Below are 27,571 nucleotides of genomic sequence, written 5' to 3'. Positions count from 1 at the left end.
TAATTATCTTATTTGTTCAGGTGACCACAAAGACCTTGGTACAGCAGGAAGAGACGATGAAGAGGATGGAGAGCATGAGTGCTCTTACAGAGACCAACAAAATGCTGAAAAATGAGAAAAATCGACTGGAGCATGAACTACAGCAGTCGCAGGCCAAGGCAAGTTCTTAAGTGCATAACTTTCTTGACTTGACATTCTTCATAGGTAAATAGAAATTAGTTAGTTTTAAGAAAAAGTTGCATATGTAAAATAATTTAACTCCTACTTACAATGTAAAATAAATAAATAAATAAAATAAAACAAGACCGAATCAATGTCTTAACTGAAATTTATTTTCACCTCAATACCTATTGTTTTTTACCACCATACAAATCTTGAAACTTCTGGAATGTTAAAATTTTGGACTTGGTTAAGTAATTTAATATCCTTTTAATACAAATTTTATATCCGTAATTGTAGTTTAAAAACAAGCAGTTTTGTCACGTTTTAACACAACCCAAAAATGTAAACCAGCGTGAGTGTTTCAAATATTGTTTTTTTTATACAGCAAATAAATGATTAATTTAAACTTTACAACCTCATAAGTAAGCCCACATGAAATCTATCTGTGCAGAAATCCACAAGTTTTTTTTTTTTTGCCTCCAACCTGAAATGTTTAAAATAGAAGTCGATTAATTGATTATTTTTTAAGTATTGCTTTTTTTTTATTTATTTTTTTATTTTTTATTATAAGTATATTGATTATATACTTGTGTAATGTGTTTTTGCATTAAACCTGGCTAATCAGAATTTAGAGTTAACAATTAGGGCTACAAAAAGAGAATAACACTTTCAACACTAAGTGTACACTAAGTGCATTGACTGTCTTGTCAATATTGTATATTATAGATGCGTAAACTCGAAGCAGACATCAAGCCCCTGCAGGAGGCCAATGGTGAGTTGAGTGAGAAAAGTGGCATGTTACAGGCTGAGAAGAGACTTCTGGAGGAGGATGTCAAGCGCTTGAAGGCTCGCACACAGGTCTCCCAATCTCACTCTTCTGTATAATGAATGTAACAATCTTGAGTTATGTTTGAACTTGACTAGTGGCCTTGTTCACCATTTTGAACTGATTTGGTTGGCCCTGCAGCAACTGCTGAATCAGCAGAAGGACAGCGATCAGGAGGAGAGCAAGAAGCTTCATTCTGAGAGGGAGACTCATCTTAAACGCATCCAGCAGCTCACAGAGGAGACAGGAAAACTGAAGAATGAGGTGGCCCGGTCAGTGTGCAAATTGATTCAATTATAAACTTTAACAGCTTTTTTTGCTATTAGTAGAGGTTTAAATATTCTCTACCTACAAAAATAGGAGCCAAGCTTCAATCACCACAGCTCAGAGCCAAGTGCAGAACCTGCAGGACAGCCTGGGGAAGGTCACCACTGAACGAGACAATATGAAGAAGGAGCTGGAGGCGAAAACACTGGACATCCAGGAGAAAGTCAAAACCATCACGCAGGTCAAGAAAATCGGCCGTCGCTACAAAACCCAGTACGAAGAGCTCAAAGAACAGCATGATAAGGTATATGAGAAAATATGAATTCTTTTTTTTTTTTAACTCATTAACAAAATCTTGTATTAATCAGAGTATTATTTATTGGACAGATGGTGGCAGAGGCTGCTTCTAAACCAGCCCAGGAGCAGGAAGACCATCAGGCTTCAGTGCAGGAGATTCAGAACCTGAAGAGCTCATTGAGTCAGACACAGAATCGAACCTCAGAGCTGGAAACTCAGCTGGACGGCATACAGAAGGTACTCTTTTAGTTAAAGAGCCCCATTATGCATGGAAAAATAGATAATATTTTGGTTTTGGGGGTCTCCAACAACAGTCTAATATGCATGCAAGGTCAAAAACACTTTCATTGTCCTATAATATGCATTTATTTTTACCTAATTATCCCAACGACTCCCATAAGATTCGTTCAGCGACTCTTTGGTTCCCAAATCCCTCCTTAGCACGATGCTGATTGGTCTGATGACCCAGTCTGTTGCGATTTGGTTAACTGCATTCAGCGCAAGACAGAGAGAAGTGCCTACCATGCTTATCAACATTGTTGAAGTAGCCAGATTGCAGTGTATATGTGTGAGCCCAATGCAGGTGTGCATTAAAGCAATGCAGTTAAACACCAGCATATTGCTCTATATACAAGCAAACTATAACTAAGCAAACTAAACTAAACAGTGACACATTCAGGATTAATCCACACACTGGCAAAAGCTGTACTATTTTGAAACTTGACTGCCACACGTTTGTAGGAACAGATGATTGTGGCCATAGCAATGACAAACGGCAGTGGATTGTGAGCTCAAAAACACATTTAAATCCATAAAGAAAGCAGCACGCGGCAAGTTTTCAAGCTAGAGAAAACAAGGCAATCATTTTAATCATACTTAAACTTTTGAAATGGAGACAGAAACTGGCCCATGAACTGTGTACTGATAAAGTTCCTGTCAAGCACTGACAAAGTCCCATGTAATCTTTTCTGATCCTTCCTTTAACAAACTGCCAACGAAGCCCATGCTGCAAGGTAGATTATTGCATTAATTACTAGAATGTTCACTCATTAATGTTCACTTATCTTCAGTCATGAACTACACACTCCTCTAGTGTTTGAAGGGAAAGGCACGTTCATGTTTTACCAGATCCGGCACTATTTTTTCGTGTCGACGTCGATACGAACAGGCAAAATATTCGGACGAACAGCGAATCATTTAAACGACTGTGAGTCGAATCTGTTATTAAATAATTATATTTTTAAACGAGGTGCACTTTCAGATTTAAACATCAGTTGGATGTTTTCATTCACATTGCACACTGCATTCAAAAACCCATTACGGGGCTTTTTAAGGCATATTATGCTGCTCTCAAGTATAGTCAAGTAATTTTTTACTTTATAAAATAGGAAGCCTCTATTGGTGCTGGCTGGAATTTGTTTATGCACGTACATGAGTATAACCGTATTTACTAACTCTGCATGTACATCACCAAACGCACGAGGCTTTTCATACTAAGTAAATACAGTATAAAAAAAGTAAATGTCGTAATAAAATAGTGGTAAAGGATAAATTAAAGCGTAGAGTTGCTGAGAGATTGAATATGATTAGATTGTAGATAAATTTGGAGAATACTTATGAAAATGTTTACTTTTAGTACAGCTGTGTAAATGAGTATACAGAATGCAAAACTCCATATACCACAAAAATAAAGCATAGTTTACTTCAAAATACTTGAAAAACCTGTGAGCGAAATGTATAGATTTTTTGTTTTGTTTTTAACTTAATGGTTTAAAAAACAAATAAACAAAAGACTTCACATTAGGCAGTTGTTTTCTATATGCATATTCATTCACCAAGGCCAGACTCTATTCCAAATGCGAAGCCATGTGCGAAGCTGCATACCACCAAGCAAAATGAGGATGTACACACTCAAAACGAACTTTGCCAATGCTGCTATGATGTCCTATTCGTCACACGCTGAAATCTGCAGACGTCTCAAGTGTATAAATCAGCCTTAAAGGAACACTACTTTTTTTTTGGATGTAGGCTCATTTTACAAGTACCCTAGAGTGAATCCATTTAGCAGGGTCTGAATTCATCTCTGAATTCAGTGTTTTGATAATTAGCTTATTAAAAACTGATGGAAAATGAAAGTTGCTATTTTCTGGGTTTATATGGATAGGAACGTTACATCCATCATGGCTGCAGCAGGTGCAATGATATAATGCAGCGCTTCATAATATCCTTGCACCTGCTGCAGCCATAGTACATCAGCAAAGTTCAATAATTATTACATTGGAATGAAAGTATAGTCGCTAGCTATGTCAATCTAGAATATAGCAACTTTTCATTTTCTTGTCAGACTTGGTGTACACAATGTAATTACAGAAAAGTCTAGCTTAAATGGGAAAATTATTTTTAATTATAATATTTAATAAGAAAAAAATTTTTGGGAGTCATGCTCCTGGTCAAATCCAACTCCATGATCTATGTTAAGCTAAATGTGCTCCTGCCAGACCTGGAGATTGGCTCAATTATTTCAAAAAATGTAAAACTCAAGGAAAAAACTAAAGTTAAAACTAAAGGAGTGTTCCTATAATACTTTTTATCTTTTAAGAACAAATTAAAATATCAGAGCCTTTCTGTCTTTTTTATTTAAAGGGACAATAAACACTTTTATATTTCAATTGTCTTGTTAATACAACAACAATTGTGTTGTTAAAGTAATCTTAATTCTGAAGTTTAATCCAAGGGTGAAAAGACGGTCACTGGAATAAAAATCGAATGAATGGCAGCTCAACCATAATTTACACCCAAGAACAAACATGACTTTGACTAGGATTTAATGTCAAGCACATATGGTTAAGCACCACATGCAAATTTACCACATGCAGTGTCTTTTTTTTTTTTGGAACAATGATCAGTATTTATGCCTAAATAAACTGCTAAAGTAAACAATCAATTTATTTATGAACAAACCCTTTACAGTCTCATTTTAAAATTAACCTTATGAAACCCCTCCAACATAGAAATCAAACAATTAAAACTTCCTTGCCATGATTACTTTTACAGAGCCACATCTGTTCAATTCCTCAGAGTGCTGGCACATCCGGTCCTGTGTTGTAAAACACAGTACACAATCACAGACGCTGCCAATGTGGGTTTCACTGGTTTCGTTCACATTATATAATGGTAATAAAAGTCTTTAATCCATGAAGCAGGAGAGTAATTGTGTTGTTTGTTCATTTGCTTTTGAGACAGAGCAGTGTGAAGTTATTTTGATGGAGTGAGACCGGTGTTCTTGTTTAGCTTTATTGGGATTTATGGAAAACAGTTGGAGGAGATGATAGTTGTAAGGTTCTTCATTGTTGTTTATCGGCATATTAAAACATGTGTTGATGTTGGTGTGTGCAGACGGTGCAGGAGCGTGAAGCAGAGGTGAAGAGCCTACAGGAACAGCTGACGCAAGTGCAGCCCGAGCTCAGCCGTCTAAAAGAAGAACTGCAGGAGAAGGGCAAGCTGGAAGAGCAGCTCCGACAGCAGATCGCTGATAAAGAGGAGAAGACCAAGAAAGCCTTCATGGGGGCCAAACAGAAGCTCAACCAGCTCAACAGTTAGTAAATCAGAACATCTGACAAGTGCATTAACCCTGCAAATGTTTGACCTTCTGGGCCAAAGCAATTTAGACTTTTCGTTAAATCATGACACTTATTTAAAGGTGCCATAGAATGCATTGATACTGTTCTCTGATATGTGTGTGAAAACACAGGCAAGGAAGTAATATCAGCCTCTGCATAAACGGATGAGTTTTTGAAGTTTATTGGTGTTCAGTTCAGAAAAACCTTAAGAGCCGAGTGATATGATTTTTTGGAAAAGCAAAAACATTGTTTCTTAAAAACAAAGTCAGCATATTATAATGATTTCTGAATTAGTCCTTTAGCACTGAAAAAAGTTAAGTAATGCAGTAAAAGTCATGGCAATGTAAATGCATCTGTGCCTGTTTTAGGTGCAAAGGAGCAGCTGGCGAAAGAGAACGAGGAGCTGAAGCTGCAGAGAGAGGAGCTGGAGGTGAGGATGAGTGCGCTTAAGTCCCAGTATGAAGGTCGACTGAGCCGACAAGAACGAGAGCTGAGGGAACTCCGTGAACAACAGGAGAGACACGGAGAACAGAGAGATGAAGCTCAGGAGCCTGGCCAGAGCAAGGTATAGGACCACAAGCAGCACTCTCTGCTGTTTGTTTAAATAATGAATCATTATTGAATAATGATGCGCCAACAAACATGTAATTACTGTCAAGCTGCAATAACAATAAAACATTTTATTAGAATGTGAAAGTTTAAGTACCATTACACAACATTTTTATAATGACTCTTTCAATGTTTTTTAAAACGCTATCACTAGGAATAATAAAGTTATCAAGTATTGAACATGAAAAATCATATTTAACTTTTACGATGTATTTTTTTTGTGAATTTTATTTATTTGTTTCTATTTATATATTTGTTTATCACCTCTTATTGAAAATATGAAGATTTCCTTATCTTAAAATGTTTTAGGTGTATTAATCTTGCCATGAAATAGCCATTAGTTGCTGATGTGGCAATAAATAAATATTATATAAATAAATGAATAAATAATGTTCAAATTATTTGTCCTATAATATTGATAGTAGTTTTTATTTTTCTCCAGGTTCAAGAGGCACCGAGGTCATCAGATGCTCGTCAAATCACACTTAAGCCTACGCCTGCTGCTGACAGAGGAAGGTAATTTACCATATATTCAAATTATTGCATGCATATTATATATAACTTTTAGACTATATTTCAGAGGATCAGAAACTTTAATCAGTTATCCTAAAGCCAATATCTTTATTGAACAATAACCATTTTTGTCTCAGGAAGACTTTATGTAAATTTTCTTTTTTTATCCACTTCAAACATTCACTACTAGATATAACTTTTTTATATATATATATACAAAAAGAACTTTAATTTATGCTATTGTATTTTTAACTTAAAAGGCTAGCATGCTACATATAGAGTTGACTTAGGGTTGGACAATAAAATCATTGACGGTAAAAAGTTTGGTATGTAGTTTCGGTGTGAAGCGCTATAGTTGTACTAAAATGTGGCTGCTGAGTGTGCACCTTGGAAGCAATGCCAATAAGCTTGGGGTATCAGTTTGTCATTTCCAATGGATGCAAGTGTGCGAGGTACACGACTCGCACATGGGAATGCCCCGAGCGCTAGAACTAACCAATCGGCTTCACACTTTATATTGAATTTACACATTTCAGTAATAACGGTAGACTATTTACCTTAGACAAACACAAAGCACGCACTTGTCACTTCAGGTCAGAATAACAACACATGTGAAAATGAGTGAGGAGATTGTAAATAAACAAAAGATATCACCAGAGTGGCTTTTTGTAGTGGGTAATGTAGTCATCAGGGTTGGGCGAAGTCGACCAATTTGGCATCATACGATGTCTAATATGAAATTCATAAGGAATTATTTGTAGCCTACCCTTTCAACTACCTGATCTGCATGGTCTTAGTTTTACCCATAACCAAATCATAAAAAATAAAGACAAGTTACACACAAAGTACCACCTGTCAGTCACTTTTTTCACAGGACTCTGGTATGAATAGGCAGAGTGATCTGTGTTGTTTATAATGGCGTCGACAAACTTGGTTGGTAAAAAAGATGCACAACCAACAGTATCTGAGGTTTTGCTAAAATTACTAAGTACAAGCGTCAAAGCGAAAGATTGAAGCAGTGTACTGACCCGTTGACTGACTGGACCTGCTGTCGAGCGCATGACAGTGTGTGTGTGTGTGTGTGTGTGGTCACGTGATGTGCGTATTCAGCTGTAGACTGAGGGCTGTTCAGAAATGCTAGGTGAAACGCCAGAGTGGACGTGGATCGTTTTCATTCTAAAATGCCATCTTCACAATTTGTAATGCTGCAGTATGTATTTGAATAATGATGGCTGGTTCCTTTACTTGAAAGTTTAGATTTGATCATCATAATTTGCTTTGTTTACAGAGTTTGAGGTTTACTGTATCATTCTTATTAACATTGCACACTTTGTAACATTTTATTTATCAAGTTTAAGAGTCTCTTTAACACTTATGTTTATGTTATTATAAAGAGATCAGATATTTAAATTTTTTTAGTAATGTTGGTTAACTAAAATAAGGTAAAATAAGGTGGTTGAATGCAAAAAAATTCTAATATTCCTAAATGTATTGTTAAAAAATATTCAATAATTATCAATATCGAATGACATAAAACATATGGTAAAACTTTTTTTTTTTTTTTGCAATATCACCCAGCCCTAAGTTGACTGTAAAGTAGAATCCATCTTTTGTTCTTGTAATTTGTTTTTTTACACTTATGTTTTTCTATTAACAGTGCAACTCAGTCTGAACCACCCACTGCCAACATCAAGCCAACATTAGTTGCTGCCACCCCCAGCAAGCCTTCTCCTATCGCAGGAAGCAAGTCCACTCCTAAAGCAAGTATCCGTCCAATGATTACGCCTGCTCCCGTCACCACACCGACACCCACAGCCACAGTCATGCCCACCACACAGGTTGAAACGCAGGAAGGTAAGGCTGGAAGTCAGTTTATTGAAATCTGGTTTAATGAAATGTTGGAAATCGGTTTAATGAAATGCAAATTTGTCTTTGGTTTGTCCCATCAGCTCTACAGTCCACAGAGGGTCCACTGGAACATGTGACCGTGTTTGGCAGCACCAGTGGCTCAGTGCGCTCCACCAGCCCAAACATACAGACAACACAGCCAATCCTCAGCCTGCAGCAGAGCCAAGCCACTGCCTTCGTCCAGCCCACTCAGCAGCAGGCCAGCCAGGAACCAGCAACCAGCATTATGGAGGCAGTGCATAGCTCTCAGATGGAAAGGCCCTCCACCTCCACCGCTGTCTTTGGTACAGGTACAAAGAACCAAGCAGAGATCACAAAGATTTGTTGTCAACAAGGGATGGAATTTGACCCTATTTACATTTTTTTTTTTTATTATTATTATTATTTTTTTTTACAATTTTTTTACAATATTTGCATGTTGTCTTAGTAAAGTGACTTATAGCTAAATAAATACAGATTTTGATTATTATATAAAGACAACCATTAGTGCATTTCTTTTACCTTTCAGATGGAACAAGTTGAAATGTTAAACTTAAAATATGCCTAATTGAAAAATAAATGTAATAATAACAACACAAATATTGCAATATATTCCAAAAACAATTACGCTTGCTTGATGTCGTTTTTCAAGCGATTTCAAAAAGGAATATTTCCAAAACTGTAATATAGCTTTTTTTTCCCCGTCACATTTTTTTGGTTACATAGTGAAAGTCACACGAACATTCTATTGACCTTATTCTTCAATGCGAAAGTGCACTCATTTTTGCGATTTGTTTTAGAACTTACGATTTAGCTGCCTGTGGGAGAAATGACTAGGAATAATAAACCGCAGAAAACGGTCAAACTACTTGATAGAGGTGTGAACCTACACTGGTCTCATGGTTCGGTTACGATTATCATGCCATCGATTCGGTTCAATTCGATATCACGGTGCATTGACGATGCTTTTCATACACAATTTTACATTTTACTTCATAGGCTCTGTTCACCAATGAGTGACACTGATATACAGCAGCGGCGCAGTGTTGCCAGATTGGGCGGTTTTGGATACACACGCAGAAACACACGCAGTGAAATTGTGCACAGTTTTTGAGTTTTTAAGTAGTTGGAGCGTTGTAAATACCCGCGCTCGTCTCCCTCGCCATAGTAAGCTACGCATATGAGAGAAATGACGTCAGTACTTAAAAACCAGTTATGATTATTACTGAACCGATACCGAATTGTCCGTGTCTGCATCGCGGTGCACTGAAGAAACAATTAATTTTGACACCCCTACTACTTGCTCTACAAACAAGTGTTTGCATGATTATATGATCATATAATAAGAAAATGTCAGTTTGCGACATCAAGGAGCATAACGAGCTGTTTTTTACGTCTAAAATGAATGGATGTGAATGAGACTGGAAGTCTCAAGCCAAAAAGATTTAAATGGCTGCACCCTCTCGTATTCGAAGAATAAGGTGAATAAAGATATGGCTATGCTTTTTATTTGTAGAAAATGGCTTTCTTGGTAATGATGCCAAATGTGCTACAAGAGGCTCTAAAATCCTTCTAAATATAAAAAAATGGATCTTTTCATCTAAAATGTAGCCGCTCCTAACTACAGGAGGTTTGTCTGGCCACTAGGGTTACATGATATTGGAAAAATCTGACATTTCGATATTTTTGTTTTCTGCAATATATGTTGCGATATGAATGCAATTTCACCAGATTACTTGAATATGTCTATTTGGAAAGAAATAATAATTTTAGATTGATTGGGATTGAGCTGTAGCGAGAGGGCATCTGCACAAAAACACAAGCTTAAATAAATATAATAAATACAAGATGTAAATGAAATGAACAGCGTGTTATGGTTTTCTGAGGAGTCGTACAGTATTCAGTTACAGCAACATGAATAGTAAACTGTATATAAAATTCATTGTATAAATAATTACATAGAATAATTTGTCATTAAAAATAGAAAATAATGCAATTTCTTATGCCTTAATGCTTTTAAAACCAAAAATACATGCAAATGATGAATTATAAATCAGACTCAACATTGTGTATTCTGCGACTTGACTTTTGCGAATGACCATATTGCGATATATATTGTGCTACTGGCTATTAACGCTTGTCTAACTCATATGAAACCTATAAATACAGTATAGTGGCTAGTGCATTGACTATGACATAAGTAAATCTATCTATATGTCCTCATTATAAAATTTATGTTAGGGTGAATATTGTTTATATTTTTCCCTTCAGTTGATGGACACATTTTAATTGCATGTTATTTGTGAAATATAGCAAATATGTTGCATATGTTTGTAATGGAGAACCGCCTAATAGGAGGTTTTATGATTTAAGATGACCTCACTTTGGGTTTTGAAGTGATGTACCATTTTTTGTCAGTTTCTGCAACAACAGGTTCTTCAGTGGCCAAGCGAGTACGAGAGGAGCAGGAGGAGAGCTCCACTGAGGTGACAGACACCACACAGGACGACTCCACACATCCACCCATCATGAAGAAGCTCCGCATTGTAAGAAGAGTGGGTCTGGAGGTGAGCAGTGTACATACTTGTTTCCCTGTCACTGTAATTAATCCACATTGACAAATTAAATCAGATCTGAAAATGTTCTCACTTGCAATTGTTCATTTTGACTGTGAAATTTGTTTCAAATACTTTTTTTTTGTAAAATATATTTGACCCCCTTGCTAAACTCACAAACTTTCATCAATTAATTTTGTTGGCAAACATGAATATACATGCACAAGACTAAAAATAGTGTAACTGACAATTAAATTATATAAAAACATAGATATATTTATTCATTGTATTTATTCATTTATTTGCTTTTATTTTTAGTTCATTTCATTGATGGTTTTGTTGGTAACAGTAAGACACTACTGTTTTTTTAATACTGTTTTATTTTTTATTTATTTCAGTTTTTCAGAGTTCACAGAACATGTTCAGTGTCGACTAGAGCAAAGTTTGATGTTTGCACAACTTACATTAACTCTAGTGCTAAGCTCTCTAAAATAATAGTTTGAACAGACACTGAACTGAAAACCATACTAATGCAGCTTAAACAAGTAAAAGGAAAAATGATGAGGAATTCAGACAAACTTATTCATATTAAAGATTATGCCTACTTACTTTTTTGCCAATTGAATAATAGTTCGAACCAGGGATCCTCCGATCGATTGGCCAGAAATCGGTATTGGTTAATCACATTTCATAACTCGATCGGTACACACTAATCTGGCCGATCTCATGAACCGATCACAATTGTTTGTTTACGAGTTTACAAAGACACATAAGAACTTTTTACATATTAGAACTGAACGTTCTGTGTTTTCAACAATATTGCAAGTTTATTAAATCCTGGTTAGAAATATTAGGGAAATTATTATTTTTTTAACTTGAATAATATTAATATTAAAAATGTAACTTATTGTATTGTAATAAGCAGTAGTTTATTAAGCTATTTCCTTTTAGTAAAGAAGTAATAGAGTTATAGGAGTGCATTGTGCATCAAATATGCACTCCAAACTTCATTGCAAATGATTGAAGAAGTATTCAACATGCCTCAATGTTTCCAAATTGCTTTATTAGGGATTTTTCTTGCCAATTTTTTTATCTGTTCTATCTATTTGGTTCTGTAAAGTAAAACTAAATGGTATCTTAAGGTTAAATATCACACAAGGACTGAAAATGTGCTTTATGCGTTAAAGCTTGAAGCATCAGAATCTGTACTTGATATCGGCTGATCACCATGACAAGGAATTGGTACTCTGTGTTGGCTGTGAAAATCCTGATCAGAGCATCCCTAGTTACTACATCTGTTTTATGTCAATATAGAAAATATGTTTTTATACATAACCATGTGCTTGACTGATCTACCAGTAATTCCATTAAAAGCTGCAGGTCAGATTTAATGCCAAAGAATGAGTGCCTAATTTGAAAACCTTTATTATTTTACTTCAGTTTTTCAGTGGCTTTTAATAGTGTAATTTGCTTTTAGTTTTCATTTATTGTAAATTTGTGGTCATTTTATTTAGTTTTTGACCCATAGTTTTAATTTCCATTTACTAAAATTGCCTGGGTCTAGATTTTTAGAAGGATTAAAAGGGAAATATGCCATTGGAGCTTGAGAAAATCTTTTTATTATTATTATTATTATTATTTATTTATTTATTTATTTATTTATTTATTTATTTATTTATTTATTTATTTATTTATTTATTTATTTATTATTATTATTTTTTTAATAAAAGGTCCTGTCAGTTTCAGTGATACGATGACTATTTTACCCTGGTTTCTGTAAAATATTTCAAATGATTGATATTCACAATCTGTGTTTCTGCTTCAGGTCAGCAAAGTCAAATTGAAACAGAAAAATAGGATGTTCTTATCTTAGTTACGCAATCCATTGCAAATTCACAGCATGTGTAAAATACAATTTCACTCTTGTAAATGCTGGATTTCAGATATCAAACACTTCGAATGCTCTCTTTAGTGCCTTGGCCATTCTAAGAAAATTGTGATTTATTTATCTATCAATTTCTATCAATGCTCTTTTTTTTCCCAGGATGCTTCAGGTACCGAGGAGAGTAATGATGCTATGGGTGAATCTTCAGGAGATGTTCAGCAGCCTCCTGATGCCAGTGAGGTACGAACCCTTTCTCTTTTTAATAACACTTCATAAATGTAATCATTCATCCAAACCATGAACAACCGGTGCATTGATGATGTCATCCCTCACAGGAAGCGTATCCCGTATTAGGAGAGGGGGATGAAGAATCCTTGTCTCAGTCTGTCCCCATGGATCAGGTGAGTGAGTCTCAACCCTCTGAGTCTCAGATCAGTGGACAGGACTCATCAGAGGAGTACAAACATGACGTGATCATCATCGAGACAGACAGCACCACTGAGGAGGAGGAGGAGGAAGAAGAGGAAGAGGAGCAGGAAGAGCCTGGACAGGTCAGTGTGTTTGCCTGAGAAGCAGGATCAGAGTCATTAGTGGCATGTATTATTAACCTCTCTTCTGTTTGCAGTATGAAGATGATGATGAAGATGATGAAGATGATGCAGAAGATGAGGACGATGAAGATGGCGATGAAGGAATGGCTGAAGCGGCAGAAGAGAGTAATGAAGGCAGTGGCAGTGCAGATGCCAATGAGGCTTATGAGGGGGATGAGGCAGAGGTGATTTCATTTTTAGCATTCTAGGCCAGTGGTCACTAACCTTTTTTAGCCCAAAATCCTTAACCCTGGCCTTCCTGAAATACACAATCTACCCATCAAAAAAAAAAACTTGACAGAAAAATAAAACTAGATTTTTATTATTTTTTTCAGCTTAAGGGCTTTAATTTACATTTTTGAACTATATAAAAGCACTAGTTTAACATAATTTAAGCTTTTTAATTGATGCAGTTGAGACTATCTGTAAAGATGCACCTGAATGACATTTGGAGGCGTAGAAATTTTCTGCAAGTAGCCTACTACCGTTTTATAAATGAGCTGTGATAAAATTCTACTACTACTAGTAATTACAGTTCGGGCCTACAGCAATAATAATTAAAGCTGCAAGCAGCATCGAGGGGCCCAAGCTCTTGTTAAACTGCCGTATTGCCGGCTTTAGGAACATTGCACCACAGGCGCAAACATTTAACCAACCAGTAATCACCGTATGGCTTCTCGCCCTATTATACTAAAACATTATAATTTAATTCAGTAATTATATGCAGTTTTTGTTCAGTATTTTGCAGCACCAATTTACAATGTTATACAAAGTCAAACTGCTGATTGCAGCTGAATATTATTGTGGGAAATCTTCTGGTAGAATGGTAAAGATCTACCAGTTGATTGCGATCGATGGGTTAGCAAAGTAGGGGTCGCGGGTCAATGACAGGGGGTCCCTTGGTGATTTTCAAAAGTCAAATAAATTTTATTAAATGTTGTGCCCACCAGTCTCTTTAGGTGAGGTTAATAATAAACACATTAATAAATGACTTTTTAAAAAATTATATGATTGTGTTAGACTGTTGCACTTTTTGTGTTGTCAGTATGCTTATGTTTATATAGGCCTATTGTTGTGTGCGCAACATTTGTATGTTTATAACTACCTCCAAGATAGGTGGCGGTTGCAAGTCACTGGCACTGTTATTTTGGGTGTTGTGGGCTGAAAAGTTTGGGAACCCCTGCTTTAGGCCATGCAGACCAACAAAAAGATTGTTGCTATACTATTGTTTGCCAATAGGGGATACTAATTTACTACAGCATCTAGTAGAGCTGAATAGTTTATCATCAAATATTGCATCTCTGTTCATTCTAAATGAGGTGATTTTTAAATGGTGGTAACACTTTACTGGAAGGGGTGTTAATAAGACACAATTAAAACATTTACATCATGGTTTGACAAGCCAAGTTAGGTGTTATTCACTCAGTTATGTCACTTTAAATGCGAAGGTAACACTGAGATGTCTTTATGGCAAATGGACATAGCCAAATGCATCATAACCTGTTTTTGTCTTTGTCATGACAGCTTGACAATACTAAGATGACAAAGACCGTCAGTGTCTTTGTCAACTTGATGTTATCAAGACTAAATAAATTGTCATAAATCTGTCATAAACATGACTGTCATGAGGCCATTATGATTGTCTCATAAATTTTTATAACTGCGTCATTAATATTTTTTTGACCTCATCTACAGTGGTACAAATTGAATTTGTCATTAAAATAAAAAATTCATGAAGCTATCATAATGACCCCGTGACAATCCTGTTGATGACCGATTTATGACAAATTATGTTGTCATGGTAATGTCAAGACATAGACTGGTTGTGATGCTTTTGTTTTTGTCAAGTTGATATAACAAAAACAATGTCATATTTACGTCTAAACCTGAGTGAATGACACTTAATGACAGTTGTCATAAGCATGCATAACATCTCCTTCATATTCATGGTGTTTATGAACACCGTCTTTAAGTAAAGTGTAACCAAAATGCTAGCTGTGGATTTTAGATTGAAGTTTTCTGTTGGCTGTTTTTTTTTTGACGATATTTTATATTTTATTTTTAACATTCCTTGGTGATTTTGGTGTGTTAGCAGAGGGCTGGGGAAGCTGATCCAAGTGTTCACAATGAAGAGAGTCATGAGGCGTCTGATTCAACCCAGAAGCAACCAGACTCTCAGAGCAGTGAGGATTCTTTTCTCTCTCATGCTTAAACATTTAGATGTTTATGAAATATGTCTCCTTTAATCACTAACACCGCATTTTAACATTTTAACATTTTAACATTTTAGCAATCTTAAGAGAAATTTATTTTTAAAATTTAAGTTTCTTCAATTCAACATTTAAAAAAGGAAGAATATTTTTAAATGAGATTTCTCACATTCATTTGTTTTGATCTTAAACAATTGTGACATTGTTATTCATTCCATTATTCGTAAAACATGTTTGCAGTAAAGGCTAGATGGGTGTACACAATATGACCCCTTTATAAATAAGTGACAGTTCACAGTCTCTATGAGTACTGAATGAGTTTCTCTGTGTTTTCAGGTGAAGTTAGTGTCTGCACCCTGGAGGCCTTCCCTCTTGAACCTGTGAGAGAGCATCTGCCGCTGCCCAGCACTACCACCACCTCCCTCGCACCGCGCCTGCCCCAATCCCCCCGCAGACCACATCACACCCCACCACCTCGTCTAAACATCCACCCCGTCCCTGAGCTTGGACCTCCTATCATGCAGGTATGAATGGCAAAACATGTCTGATGCTTAACCTGTCACATGCTGAGTTGTTTATCATTAAAAAAAATTAAATACTGGTGCCCAATCTGTACTTGAAAAAACAAATGAGCCTGTGCTTGAAACAATTTTGATATATGGATGGCATTTAATGCTTCATTTATTTATTTATTTATTTATTTTAAACTATATATTAAAAGTTTTCAATGTAAATCTACAAATTTAATTTATTACACCTAATCCAATCGTTTAATAAGAATACAAGAAAAAATCTATTAATAGCACAGTAGTCAGTTTCTTTGGGGTGCTACAATCCAGGGTAGTAAGGGGTTTAAACACAGTTGTGTGGCAACAGTATATGAATATAGCCAACCTTTAATGGTAAAAATGTATTAATTCTAATCAATCTTGATTAAGTCTGCAGAAACACATTGATTGACATTTTCCCTTTGTGTACATGTCATTGGAGGGGGAAGTTCCATCCAAAATTCGAAGTATACAGAACCGATACAGATCCGATCCCGATACTGTACCATTTTTTTTTATTATTACTATAATACAGTTTTTATAGTTCTGGTGATAAACTCAAAAAATATATCTTTTGTAAAACTAACAGACCTATAAACCTACAGATGGCACAGTCTAACTAAAAACATGATGCTTGCTGTAAACTAGGCTATATTATTTGAGCATTCGTTATGACATTGATAGGATCTGTTATGGTCCGGCTTATGTTAACTTTTTAATATTAATATTTTTCTTTGAAATCTGTAATGGGTTCAGTGTTTCCTCCAGGATTTTTTCCAGCTGTGGTGGCAGGCCTTTTTTACACAGATCTACTAACTACCTGTGGATTTATTTCAATGACAAATGTCATGAGGACAGTATTACGAGTCGAGATCGCATTTATGTAATAGCCTACAGCATGTGAATCTCTTTGCTTGCGCACCTTTTTCCTCTGCTCGTGCACAAAGCTTCTTGCACGCCCTCAAATACACGCTGCTCAAGCGCACAGTGTTGCCAGATTGGGGGGTTTTGAATTTATTTTTGCGGGTAAAAAGTGACATAGGCGGGTAGTGAAAATTTGGGTGGTTTTGCAACGGCGTGCCCGCCAACCCCGGTCTGCCCTCATAAACCTGTTTTGATCTCCCAAAGAGATGCCATAGCCCCCTGTAGGGGATCAACCTACGTTTTAGGATCGATCAGGGGTTTATTAGCTCATGAACCGGATCTTGTAGATTCGAATCATTGATTCGACTCAATTGAGTCAGACTGAATCAGATTAAAAGATTCACACTTTATCTACCATTTGTCCTACAAATAGAAGAATCTTAATGACCAATCTTGTTAATATTATTTACGTGGACAACGGTAATAACATAACACAGTATTGAGTTAACTTTTAGCAAGGTAACAAGATCTACAGCTCGAGGCAATGACTTAGAAGCACATAAACAAGAACACAGTTCTTACAAAATGAGAACAAAGATTTATTGAGCTACACTACTATACATGAAACTAACTACGTTATAAGCAAACAACAAACAAACGCACACACACACACACATTCACACATACCAACAAAGGCAGTTCAGAGGATGTAAGATGAGTTGAGCAACCGTCCCAAATTAATTCTAATACTTCTTACAAGATCTTAGAAAAACAACTGAGAAACCACAAAAGCAGAGATATGGCTTATTTTTAACTGCTTAAGATCAATCTGCACCAGATCAGCAAGAGACAACGTTTGTTTGTTTGTTTGTTACTTGCGAGTTTGCTGGAGTCGATTTTTCCCTCGCCGGCTGGCCTTGGGGAAACACGGTGCTCCTGATTGGCTGCTGGCTTCTATGACGTCCTTGGGATTCGCTCGTGGGCAGCTGTCGGTTACCGAGGTGACGGACTGCTGAGAGTCGGTTTGCGGAAGTTCGTGCGGTGTTGGCGGTCCCGAAACACAAGAGGTTTGCATGGGAAGTTCGTGGTGACCCAATCGCCTGGCGGCGCGGTGTCCGAGCAGGCGAACGGGGGCAGAAAGAAATTGCATGCGCAAACCAGCTAATGCAAAATGCAAGGTTTCTTTGTTGCAGGGTGTTTTAAGTGACCTGGTCTGGTCCATCCCTATGGCACTGTCTTCCAGTGAGCAGTTGTCATGAAGGGTGGGGCCACGCCCCGTACCATAGTAGTAAGGGTCAATCATTAACAGACTGCATGTAGATTGCACGTGGTAAGTTTGTAACTATATCACATCAAATGTTACAAAACGAATACTGTTTGTGCTACTAGTTTTTAATTTACACCAATGTATTGCAAATGTCACTAGCTATCGTTCAGTACCAGGCATACATTTCAGACACATACTAATCGACGGCAAGATGGCGGCGCGTTCAGTTCGCGAAGCCCAGCGTCTCTCCAGTTTCTGCAATTTTGCGGTATTATTCCTGCTCATTTCGGGTCTGTTCGTACAGAACAGCAGTGCCTTTACATCGTACACCCGACAGGACATCTTGGATATTGGTTTGTGCACTCCGGACAGTTTTATTAACAATCTTCGACTCATCCCTGAGGTCGCCAGAACACCCGGGACTCACAGCCCTACACGGCCGGGCGGAAGTGCTCGAAGGCGGCGCAGAGAACGTAAACAAAGACGGGGGAAGCGCGGCGGGCTAAGAGCTAAGCTAAAGCTAACACCACACCGGCTCTCTTTACCCAGCATCTTTCTCGCCAATGTACGGTCACTGGTGAACAAAATGGATGAGATTCGACTGCGCATCAACCACAGCAAAAGATTATGGAACTGTAATGTCATGATTTTCACAGAAACATGGCTAAACAGCGGGATACCAGACAACGCTATATCGCTAACGGAGCATCAAACATTCCGAGCAGACAGAACGGCGGATGACTCCGGTAAGACCAGAGGCGGAGGATTATGCATTTATATTAACAAAGCTTGGTGCACAAACTCTGTCGTCGTTGGGAGACATTGCTCCGTTAACCTGGAATTTCTAATGGTTAAATGTAGACCGTTTTATCTGCCACGGGAGTTCACCTCCACCATAATAACTGCTGCTTATATACCTCCCGACGCTGATGCCAAGCTTGCTATGAATGAACTTCATGCAGCCATCAGCAAACAACAGACTGCTCACCCGGAGGCTGCTTTTATTGTTGCGGGGGATTTTAATCACTCAAACTTAAAGACAGTGCTCCCCAAATTCCATCAGAACATTTTCTGCCACACAAGGGGAAACAAAACTTTAGACCAAGTTTACACAAACATGGCTGAAGCATATGCTGTGACCCCCCTCCCCCACTTGGGTCAATCAGATCACCTTTGTTTGTTTCTCACCCCCAAGTACTCACCCATCGTCAACCGTGTGAAGCCATCAGTAAGGACCATCAAAGTGTGGCCAGCGGGGGTGGACTCCACACTCCAGGACAGGTTTGAACACACAGACTGGAGTATGTTTGCTTCCCAGGCCACATGTGGCTCTCACACAGACATTGACAGTTACACTTCCTCTGTTCTGGAATATATCAACACCACCATAGACAGTGTTACAACCCAGAAACAGATCACCACATACCCAAATCAAAAGCCATGGATGAACAAGGAGGTGCGCCTCCTGCTGAAGGCACGCAACACTGCATTCAGATCAGGGGATGCACAGGCCTACAGCACTTCCAGGGCTAATCTGAAGAGGGGCATCAAAAAGGCCAAGCACTGCTACAAGCTAAAGCTAGAGGAGCACTTTTCCAACTCTGATCCTCGGCGCATGTGGCAGGGCATCCAGGCCATCAGCAACTACAAACCCAGCCAGTTCACACCCACAGCCACAAATGTCTACTTCCTGAACGAGCTAAATGACTTTTATGCCCGCTTTGAAAGAGACAATACAGAACCCTACACCAGGAACACTACCTCAACCGACCACTCACCTATCACAGAACCCTACACCAGGAACACTACCTCAACCGACCACTCACCTATCACACTCACCTCCTCAGAAGTCTACACTGCACTGAGTCGGATCAATGTGCGTAAGGCTGCTGGACCAGACGGTATTCCTGGGCGCGTCCTCAAAGCATGTGCAGAACAGCTCACTGGGGTATTCACAGACATTTTCAACCTGTCGCTTAACCTAGCAACTGTGCCAACATGCTTTAAAACCACCTCTATTGTGCCGGTGCCCAAACACTCCAGCCCAACATGCCTGAATGACTACCGCCCTGTAGCACTCACACCCATCATCATGAAGTGCTTCGAGCGGTTGGTCCTGGCACATCTGAAAGACTCTCTGCCATCCACACTGGACCCACATCAGTTTGCCTACCGTGGCAACAGGAGCACAGAAGATGCCGTCTCCATAGCACTGCACTCTGTACTCACACACCTGGACAATAAAAACACTTATGCACGAATGCTGTTTGTTGACTTCAGCTCAGCATTCAACACTGTCATACCCTCTAAGCTACTGATCAAACTCAGAGACCTGGATATCGACACGTCTCTCTGCAACTGGGTTATGGACTTTCTGACTAACAGACCTCAGAATGTTAGATCAGGCCACATCTGCTCCACCACCATCACACTCAACACTGGTGTACCACAGGGCTGCGTGCTGAGCCCCTTCCTCTACTCCCTTTTTACCATCGACTGTAGGCCTGTGAACAGATCCAACACCATCATCAAATTTGCAGATGACACCACAGTGATTGGTCTAATCAGCAATAATGATGAGACTGCCTACAGGGAGGAGATACAGCATCTGGCCACTTGGTGCACCGACAATAATCTGCTCCTTAACACCAATAAGACCAAGGAGCTCATTGTGGACTTCAGGAAGGGACGAACAGGCTCGCATGATCCCATCCACATTAATGGGATGGCCGTTGATCCTGTCTCATCCTTCAAGTTCCTGGGGACCCACATCTCAAAGGACCTTTCCTGGACCACCAACACCTCCAGCCTGGTCAAGAAGGCTCACCAGCGCCTATTCTTCTTGAGGCAACTTAAGAAGAACCAGCTTTCATCAGCCGTCTTGGTGAACTTCTACCGCTGCACAATAGAAAGCATCCTGACCAACTGCGTCACAGTCTGGTATGGAAGCTGCTCTGTTGCTGAGCGTAAGGCACTGCAGCGGGTGGTGAAAACTGCCCAACGCATCACAGGGACTACACTGCCAGCCATTGAGGACATCCAGAAGAAACACTGTCTGCGCCGAGCACGCAGTATTCTTAAGGACACCTCTCACCCTGCTCACAGACTGTTCTCTCTCCTGCCTTCCGGCAGGCGCTTCAGGCTCCCCCGGACAAAAACCAGCAGACTGAGGAACAGCTTTTTCCCCAGAGCTGTCTTCCTTTTGAACTCTGCCCCTCACTGACTCTTTTGCCCCCCCAATACACCCCCCACACTCCTCTAACTTATACTCCTCACAATCACTGCACTATTTAACATTTGCACATTTAAAGTTTGCACATATTCATTGCACTGATTCATTTACTTGAACTGTACATACCCACAGCACATGGACATTTGTAATTTGTAATTATGTTTATCTATCTGCCACTCCTGATTATTAATAGCATCATGTACATATATTCATTTATGCAAATCTCTGTTCATAGCTAATACAACCTGTATATAATGTTGATAGTACATCCATCTGTAAATATCACCATAGTTTTTCTATAACTGCACTTTATAACTTATACCTGTATCCTGCACTTGCTGCTATTGCACTGCTGGTTAGACCTAAACTGCATTTCGTTGCCTTGTACTTGTACATGTGTAATGACAATAAAGTTGAATCTAATCTAATCTAATACAGATCATTTTAATCTGCTATAAGGGTTAAAACACACATTGATTAACCTGGTTGGTTGGAATAAACAGCATATGAGGAAAATGAGGGCATATTATTCAAAGATACATCTGCCTTAGTTCTAACATTTATAAGAGATTGTCTTTCATTCGTTGTCAGACATCGCCGTCAGTGAGACGGAGAAAGTTTAAAATAAGGTCTGCTTGTATGCTTAAGCTCAAACACAAACTGGTTTGTTAATAAAATATTGATAGAAATAAAATTACAGTGAAATATTCACAGTTTCAAAGTAGCCTGTATCCGGCTAAATAATTTTTTGTTAATGACAGTCCGTATGCACCCGTCAGTTTCACTTTTGTTAATTTAATCAACAACTTTGACCTTAATGAGCCAGGCTTTACAAACTACTCGCAGCACTTAAAGTAATCCCCGTTAATAGACTCAGTCAGAAGGATGAGAGAACAGAAACTCATTGTGAGAAGAATCTTACGGAGCAGTGCACATCGCGTCTGCACAGCAGGTGCATGAATGAAACGCTTGATGCATCACTGAGACGGGCAGGTAATAACCCTCTACTCCAGTGTTGTGAATGTGATCTACTGATCTAACAGACACAGCGCAACATGATTTGGAAACAGCAATGAACTCTTTGTTGCTAGTCATAATGAACCCATTTATTGCAAAACTAAATGCATTTCTCCACTGATTATTTATATTAACAGGAACAAATGGTCTTGGAGAGTTTTTCGTGTTGTCATAAATGTGTGCGACGCAGCTTGAATGGAGAATGATTGACAGGCGTAGCGGTGGGAAGCGCTGAAGTGAATATGAATTTAAGCACTTGAATATTCATCTGTACTTCACAATAAACTATAGAATAGCTTCAGAACATTTGAGATATAGTAGGCCTACATGACAACTCATGATAGCCTCATAATAGGCTACCTCCTTGGCTTTTGTTGGCTTATAAATTACACAGAACGTAGCGCATGCACAAAATCAGATTTGGATCGGTACCAGCTGGCCGATACCTGATACTAAGAGGCATAATAGAGTTTTATCATTCACACCATAGTCTCCATAGACTACCTTCTTCTGAGCCACTTTTTTACATTTCCAGTTTTTCTCAAAGATAACATTAGTCCTCTTTTGAATCTGCCATTGAGAGTGCATAGATGTTATTGTAACTCCTGCCCTCCTTTGAAAAGAGCGAGTGGAGGACAATCTCACTTGAACTTTACAATTTAAATCAAAGCCTAAAAAAGGCAGTTTTACAGAGTTGTAAAAATATGTGTGGTGTATTTTGAACTGAAACTTCACATACACAATCTAGGGACATCAGAGACTTATTTTACATCTTGTCAAAATGGGTATATTAGATCTCTTTTGATGTATGCAGTTGAAGTCGGAATTATTAGCCCTCCTGAATTATAAGAAATTGTGGAAAAATATAGTGGGTGGGCCGTTTATTGGAAAGAAGATTTTTTTTTCAACACCTTTCCAACCATAATAGTTTTAATAACTCATCTCTAATAACTGATTTCTTTTATGTTTGCCATGATGACAGTAAATAATATTTTACTAGATATTTTCAAGATGCTAGTATTCAGCTTAAAGTGCAATTTAATGGCATAAATAGGTAAGTTAGGGTAATTAGGCTAATCATTGTATATCGATATTTTGTTTTGTAGACCACAGAGTGGAGGAACTATGATGTCAATTTGATCGCAAAACCCCCGAAGTGAGTTAGCATTTTAGCAGTTCCGGTTCCCTCGTCCCAAAGTCAATGGGTTTTTTGAATAGGATTTCGATTAAATCGCCTAAATAAGGTCTGTGGCTAACACAAACTCAAGATATTTTCATGTTTTCTTTTACGACATAAAACACATCAGTTGCATCTCACTCTTGATTTTTAAAATCAGTTACGCTACTTCAAAAAGACGATCGCTATCAAGTTGCTAAATGGAAATACAGGCGGTGTTGGAGACATTATACGCCGTTGAGCTGAACTGACCTAGAACAAGCTCGCTTGCGTTGGGCATTTGGATTCGTCTGTGATTTAAGTATTTTCATGAATAGTGTTTTATAGTTTGTAGTATTTTTCTAATTGGGAATTCATATTGTGTGTAGGTAATGTCTTCACTTGTAAAGACAGTCAAGACCGATTAATTTTTTGTAATTATATAATAATTAAACGATATTATAAAGATACTGCTTACCAGTGCAGCCTGTCTGTTTCCTGCTCTCAGTAATGCAAATGTGTAAATAAATATTAACTGTCATTTTAACATGATCAATTGATTTTTTTTTTGTTTGTTTTTTTGTCATAACTGCAATATTTATACTCCTACTTAATTTATGGCTTATGTGGTATGGACTGCTTTTCGCTGTACTTCGTGACAAAAAAAGAATAATGAATGTTGTTCTGCGTCTATGATGGAACTTTGACTTGACTTGTCAACTTGGCATATTGACTTGTCCCTCACTCCTCATTTCTGTTGTCTATTACTAAGGTAAGCAGGCTGTATGCACATGTGCTATAAACTTATTAAATATGTCTTATGATCATACTATGCAGGCACCTTTATACATACAGTTTTAAAACTTTTACAACAACATTAAAGCAAAACAAAAATGTATTTCCCTTGTAAAAAAAAAAAAAAAACCTATCCAAAAGGCACGTTGGTCTATACAGATGTGTTTTTGCGTATTTATTTGTTTATAATATATGGCGTGGATTATAATATAATAAACTGAGAGATTAAATCTTTGCCATGGTCCATATTTCTAAAAAATAAGCTTGAAAATTTGTCTGTAGCAGGGTAGTGCTGACGTCACAGGCGAGCGCCCCAAAGGCACTGTAGTCTGTTTGTAGCCTAATGTTAACTTTTTTAAATTCTTGCGTTTAAGATTCAAAAGTCCTAAAATAGGTATTTCTGTGTGAGGATTATTCGCTTGGAAAAAATAGTGTAAGTGTAGTGAACAGTGTTTGAACACATTTGCAATTTCGAAAAGCCTATGGGAAAATCCTATAGGGATTTTATCGAGGGAACCAGTTTTATGCTAGCAGCTGATTAGCCTACAACATGATGTCATAGTTCCTCCACTCAGTGGGAAAAAAAATTTGCCACTGGGGGCTAATAATATTGACCTTACAATGGTTTTAAAAAAAATGTAAAACTGCTTTTATTTCAGCAGTAATAAAATAAGAAATTTCTCCAGAAGAAATAATATTATAGGAAATACTTTGAAAATACTGTGAATATTTGTAAAAGAAAAATTCACATAAGTATTAATAATTTTGACTTCAACTGTAGTTATATTTTTTGGTCACTACAGAAAATTGGTGGTATGCGAATTATGATCACACAATTATTATGACAATTAATTTCTTCCACAGAGGCAGTCCGGACAGAGCAGACGACCGTCAATGAGTCGTGCACCACAGCTCACACCGGGTATAGGAAGCATGGTGAGCAAACTTATGCATTAGCCTCTATAAACATCCTCCATCTCAAGAGTGTTGGTGTTTCTGACCACAGATGTTTTGGTTATCATAGCAACACTTCTTTGATGATGATGACAGAATGGTTCCCAGCACTCCCACTCTTGTGGTGCCACACCGCACAGATGGCTTTGCGGAGGCCATTCAGTGAGTCACTGCAGCCATTCAGCCTTTTATTAAATGAAGCGATACATCAATAAACATCAGATGTTTATTCTGTTTTCCATCTCAGTTCCCCTCAGGTGGCCGGAGTTCCTCGCTTTCGTTTTGGCCCCCCAGAGGATATGATGCCTCAGGCCAGCTCCTCTCATTCTGACCTGAGCCATCTGGCCACACATGGAGGTGAGTTTAGACACGGTAGCTATGTTTCAATCCAAAGATGTGAATAAGATTTATGTTCAAAACAGAAATATCACATAAAACATTTGTAAATAAAGTTCCATTTTCTTCCAATGAATCAAAGAGAACAAATTAGTTACTTCCTGGTAAACCGAACCATATATATATATATTAAAATATGTCTTATAATCATACTATGCAGGCACATATATATATATATATATATATATATATATATATATATATATATATATATATATATATATATATATATATATATGTATGTATGTATGTTGGAATAAGACGATTCTGGTCTAGAAATAACCTGCAATAGGTGAAATCTGCAAAGTAGTGTGCTTCATTTTTTACAATTACTATATATGTTTTAAGGCTGTAAAACTCCTCACTATACACGTTTCTCAGACAGGCATTAACATTTTCACACTTTTCTCTCTTGTTTAAACACTTAAAGTTCAAACCTTTGTAGAGAAATAAGTCTAGAATAATAGAATAAAACCAAAGATCAAAACCATTTGATCTTCATTTATTTATTTGTTAATGGCGTACTGCATGTACCGGGTTACAGCGAGGAACGACTGTATTTGAAATTCTTGAATCTGAGGGTTCAAAAAATGAATAAATAAATAAATAAATAAATAAATCTGAAAAAATCTCCTTTTAAAAGCTGTCCAAAAGAAGTTCTTAGCAAAATGCATTACTAATTAAATATTTAGTTTTCATATACTTACAGATGGAAACTTAGAGTATCGTTATGAAACATGATCTTTACTTAAAGGTGCTGTATTGTAGGTTTTTGACTCTTCCAAAGCATAAAAATGGGTTTGTACATATTTGAGAAACATGCCAAGTGAACATTCTTGTTTATCTGAAATACAATGCTAAAGTCAGATATTCTGCTTTGAAAATGTTTTTCGTGCCAGAATGCTGTCTTTGTTTTGGTCTTTTTAAACCTGCCCGATGCCAGTTTAGCCAATTATATTTCAGCACCCCAGGTTGCTTTGCTGGAAAACCGCATATTTCATTCATTCATTCAGAAAGGCTCTGAAATCATGCTTCCCTGACCGAAACGCGACCTCCGGTGGACAGTGGAAGATTCCGAAATGAGACGCAGATTCAGTTCCACATGAGGTTATTAATGTACGAATTACGAATGTAAACATTGGGTGAGCAGGTTACATTGTAACCCCGTGTCCTAACACTTCATGAAGAGATACACAGTGATGAGCAATTTGGCTGTTTGTACCAGACAAAACACGACAGAAATTTAAACACAGCCATTCAGAAGCACAGAATATGCTCTCGCTCATGAAATGGTTAGATTTATAATCTATTTAACACATTTTAACCCTCTTTAACATTATTAAATGTACATGCTGAATCACTGAAATGTGTTTAATTCTAAAGTTCAATTTCAAACGGGTTATTTTATTTTCAAGATCTAAGGTGAACTGCTGCTGCTTTCAGTAGTATGGCAATAAATGGCATGTAAAATGGCATTCAAACACTGAATAAAGCACATGAGGTGTACCTGAGGTGATCATTGTTTTCTGTTGTTCAGCTGTGAGAAGTAGAAGCCGTTTCTAATATATCAATTCAAGGTGTTGGTTAGGAACTCCTTTTAATATGGAAAATATCTCTTCTATCACATGCCTTTGCTTTTATTTAGAACACTGTTTAAATCACTCGCTTCTGTCCTCAATCTGGCATCTTGTGTTTGTTTTGATCCAGACGTGCAATTTCTAGTTCAACCACTGGGTGTCAAACTTACATGCTGCACCTTTAAAATTCTAATCAGTTTTGTCATAACATTTATTTCATTTTGACTATATAGTGTATTTTTGGTTATTACCAAAAATATACCAGTGCTACATAAGAAAGGGTCACTATTGTTTTAATAATACTGTGAATGAGTGAAAATCCATCCTCAAATTCATCATTATCC

At 37.6% G+C, this 27,571-nt stretch overlaps 1 protein-coding gene across 1 annotated transcript in view; it reads left to right on the top strand.

Moving 5' to 3' along the window:
* tpra (translocated promoter region a, nuclear basket protein) overlaps positions 1-27,571 on the top strand; it is a 55,772-nt gene that overhangs the window by 23,285 nt on the left and 4,916 nt on the right. Inside the window, exons 28-46 of the mRNA XM_056474583.1 lie at positions 21-158; positions 889-1,020; positions 1,130-1,260; positions 1,349-1,559; positions 1,643-1,789; positions 4,949-5,147; positions 5,541-5,737; positions 6,224-6,297; positions 7,952-8,148; positions 8,244-8,492; positions 10,600-10,748; positions 12,781-12,861; positions 12,957-13,172; positions 13,247-13,396; positions 15,304-15,394; positions 15,758-15,945; positions 25,165-25,236; positions 25,325-25,416; positions 25,502-25,611. Of these exons, the coding sequence (XP_056330558.1) occupies positions 21-158; positions 889-1,020; positions 1,130-1,260; positions 1,349-1,559; positions 1,643-1,789; positions 4,949-5,147; positions 5,541-5,737; positions 6,224-6,297; positions 7,952-8,148; positions 8,244-8,492; positions 10,600-10,748; positions 12,781-12,861; positions 12,957-13,172; positions 13,247-13,396; positions 15,304-15,394; positions 15,758-15,945; positions 25,165-25,236; positions 25,325-25,416; positions 25,502-25,611 (2,824 nt within the window). The remainder of the gene's footprint in view (positions 1-20; positions 159-888; positions 1,021-1,129; positions 1,261-1,348; positions 1,560-1,642; positions 1,790-4,948; positions 5,148-5,540; positions 5,738-6,223; positions 6,298-7,951; positions 8,149-8,243; positions 8,493-10,599; positions 10,749-12,780; positions 12,862-12,956; positions 13,173-13,246; positions 13,397-15,303; positions 15,395-15,757; positions 15,946-25,164; positions 25,237-25,324; positions 25,417-25,501; positions 25,612-27,571) is intronic.

Source organism: Danio aesculapii, chromosome 2 (genome assembly GCF_903798145.1).
Source record: "Danio aesculapii chromosome 2, fDanAes4.1, whole genome shotgun sequence".
NCBI classification, from domain to species: domain Eukaryota; kingdom Metazoa; phylum Chordata; class Actinopteri; order Cypriniformes; family Danionidae; genus Danio; species Danio aesculapii.
Note: the sequence above shows the minus strand (reverse complement) of the source record. Positions and strands in the feature narration are given on the sequence as shown.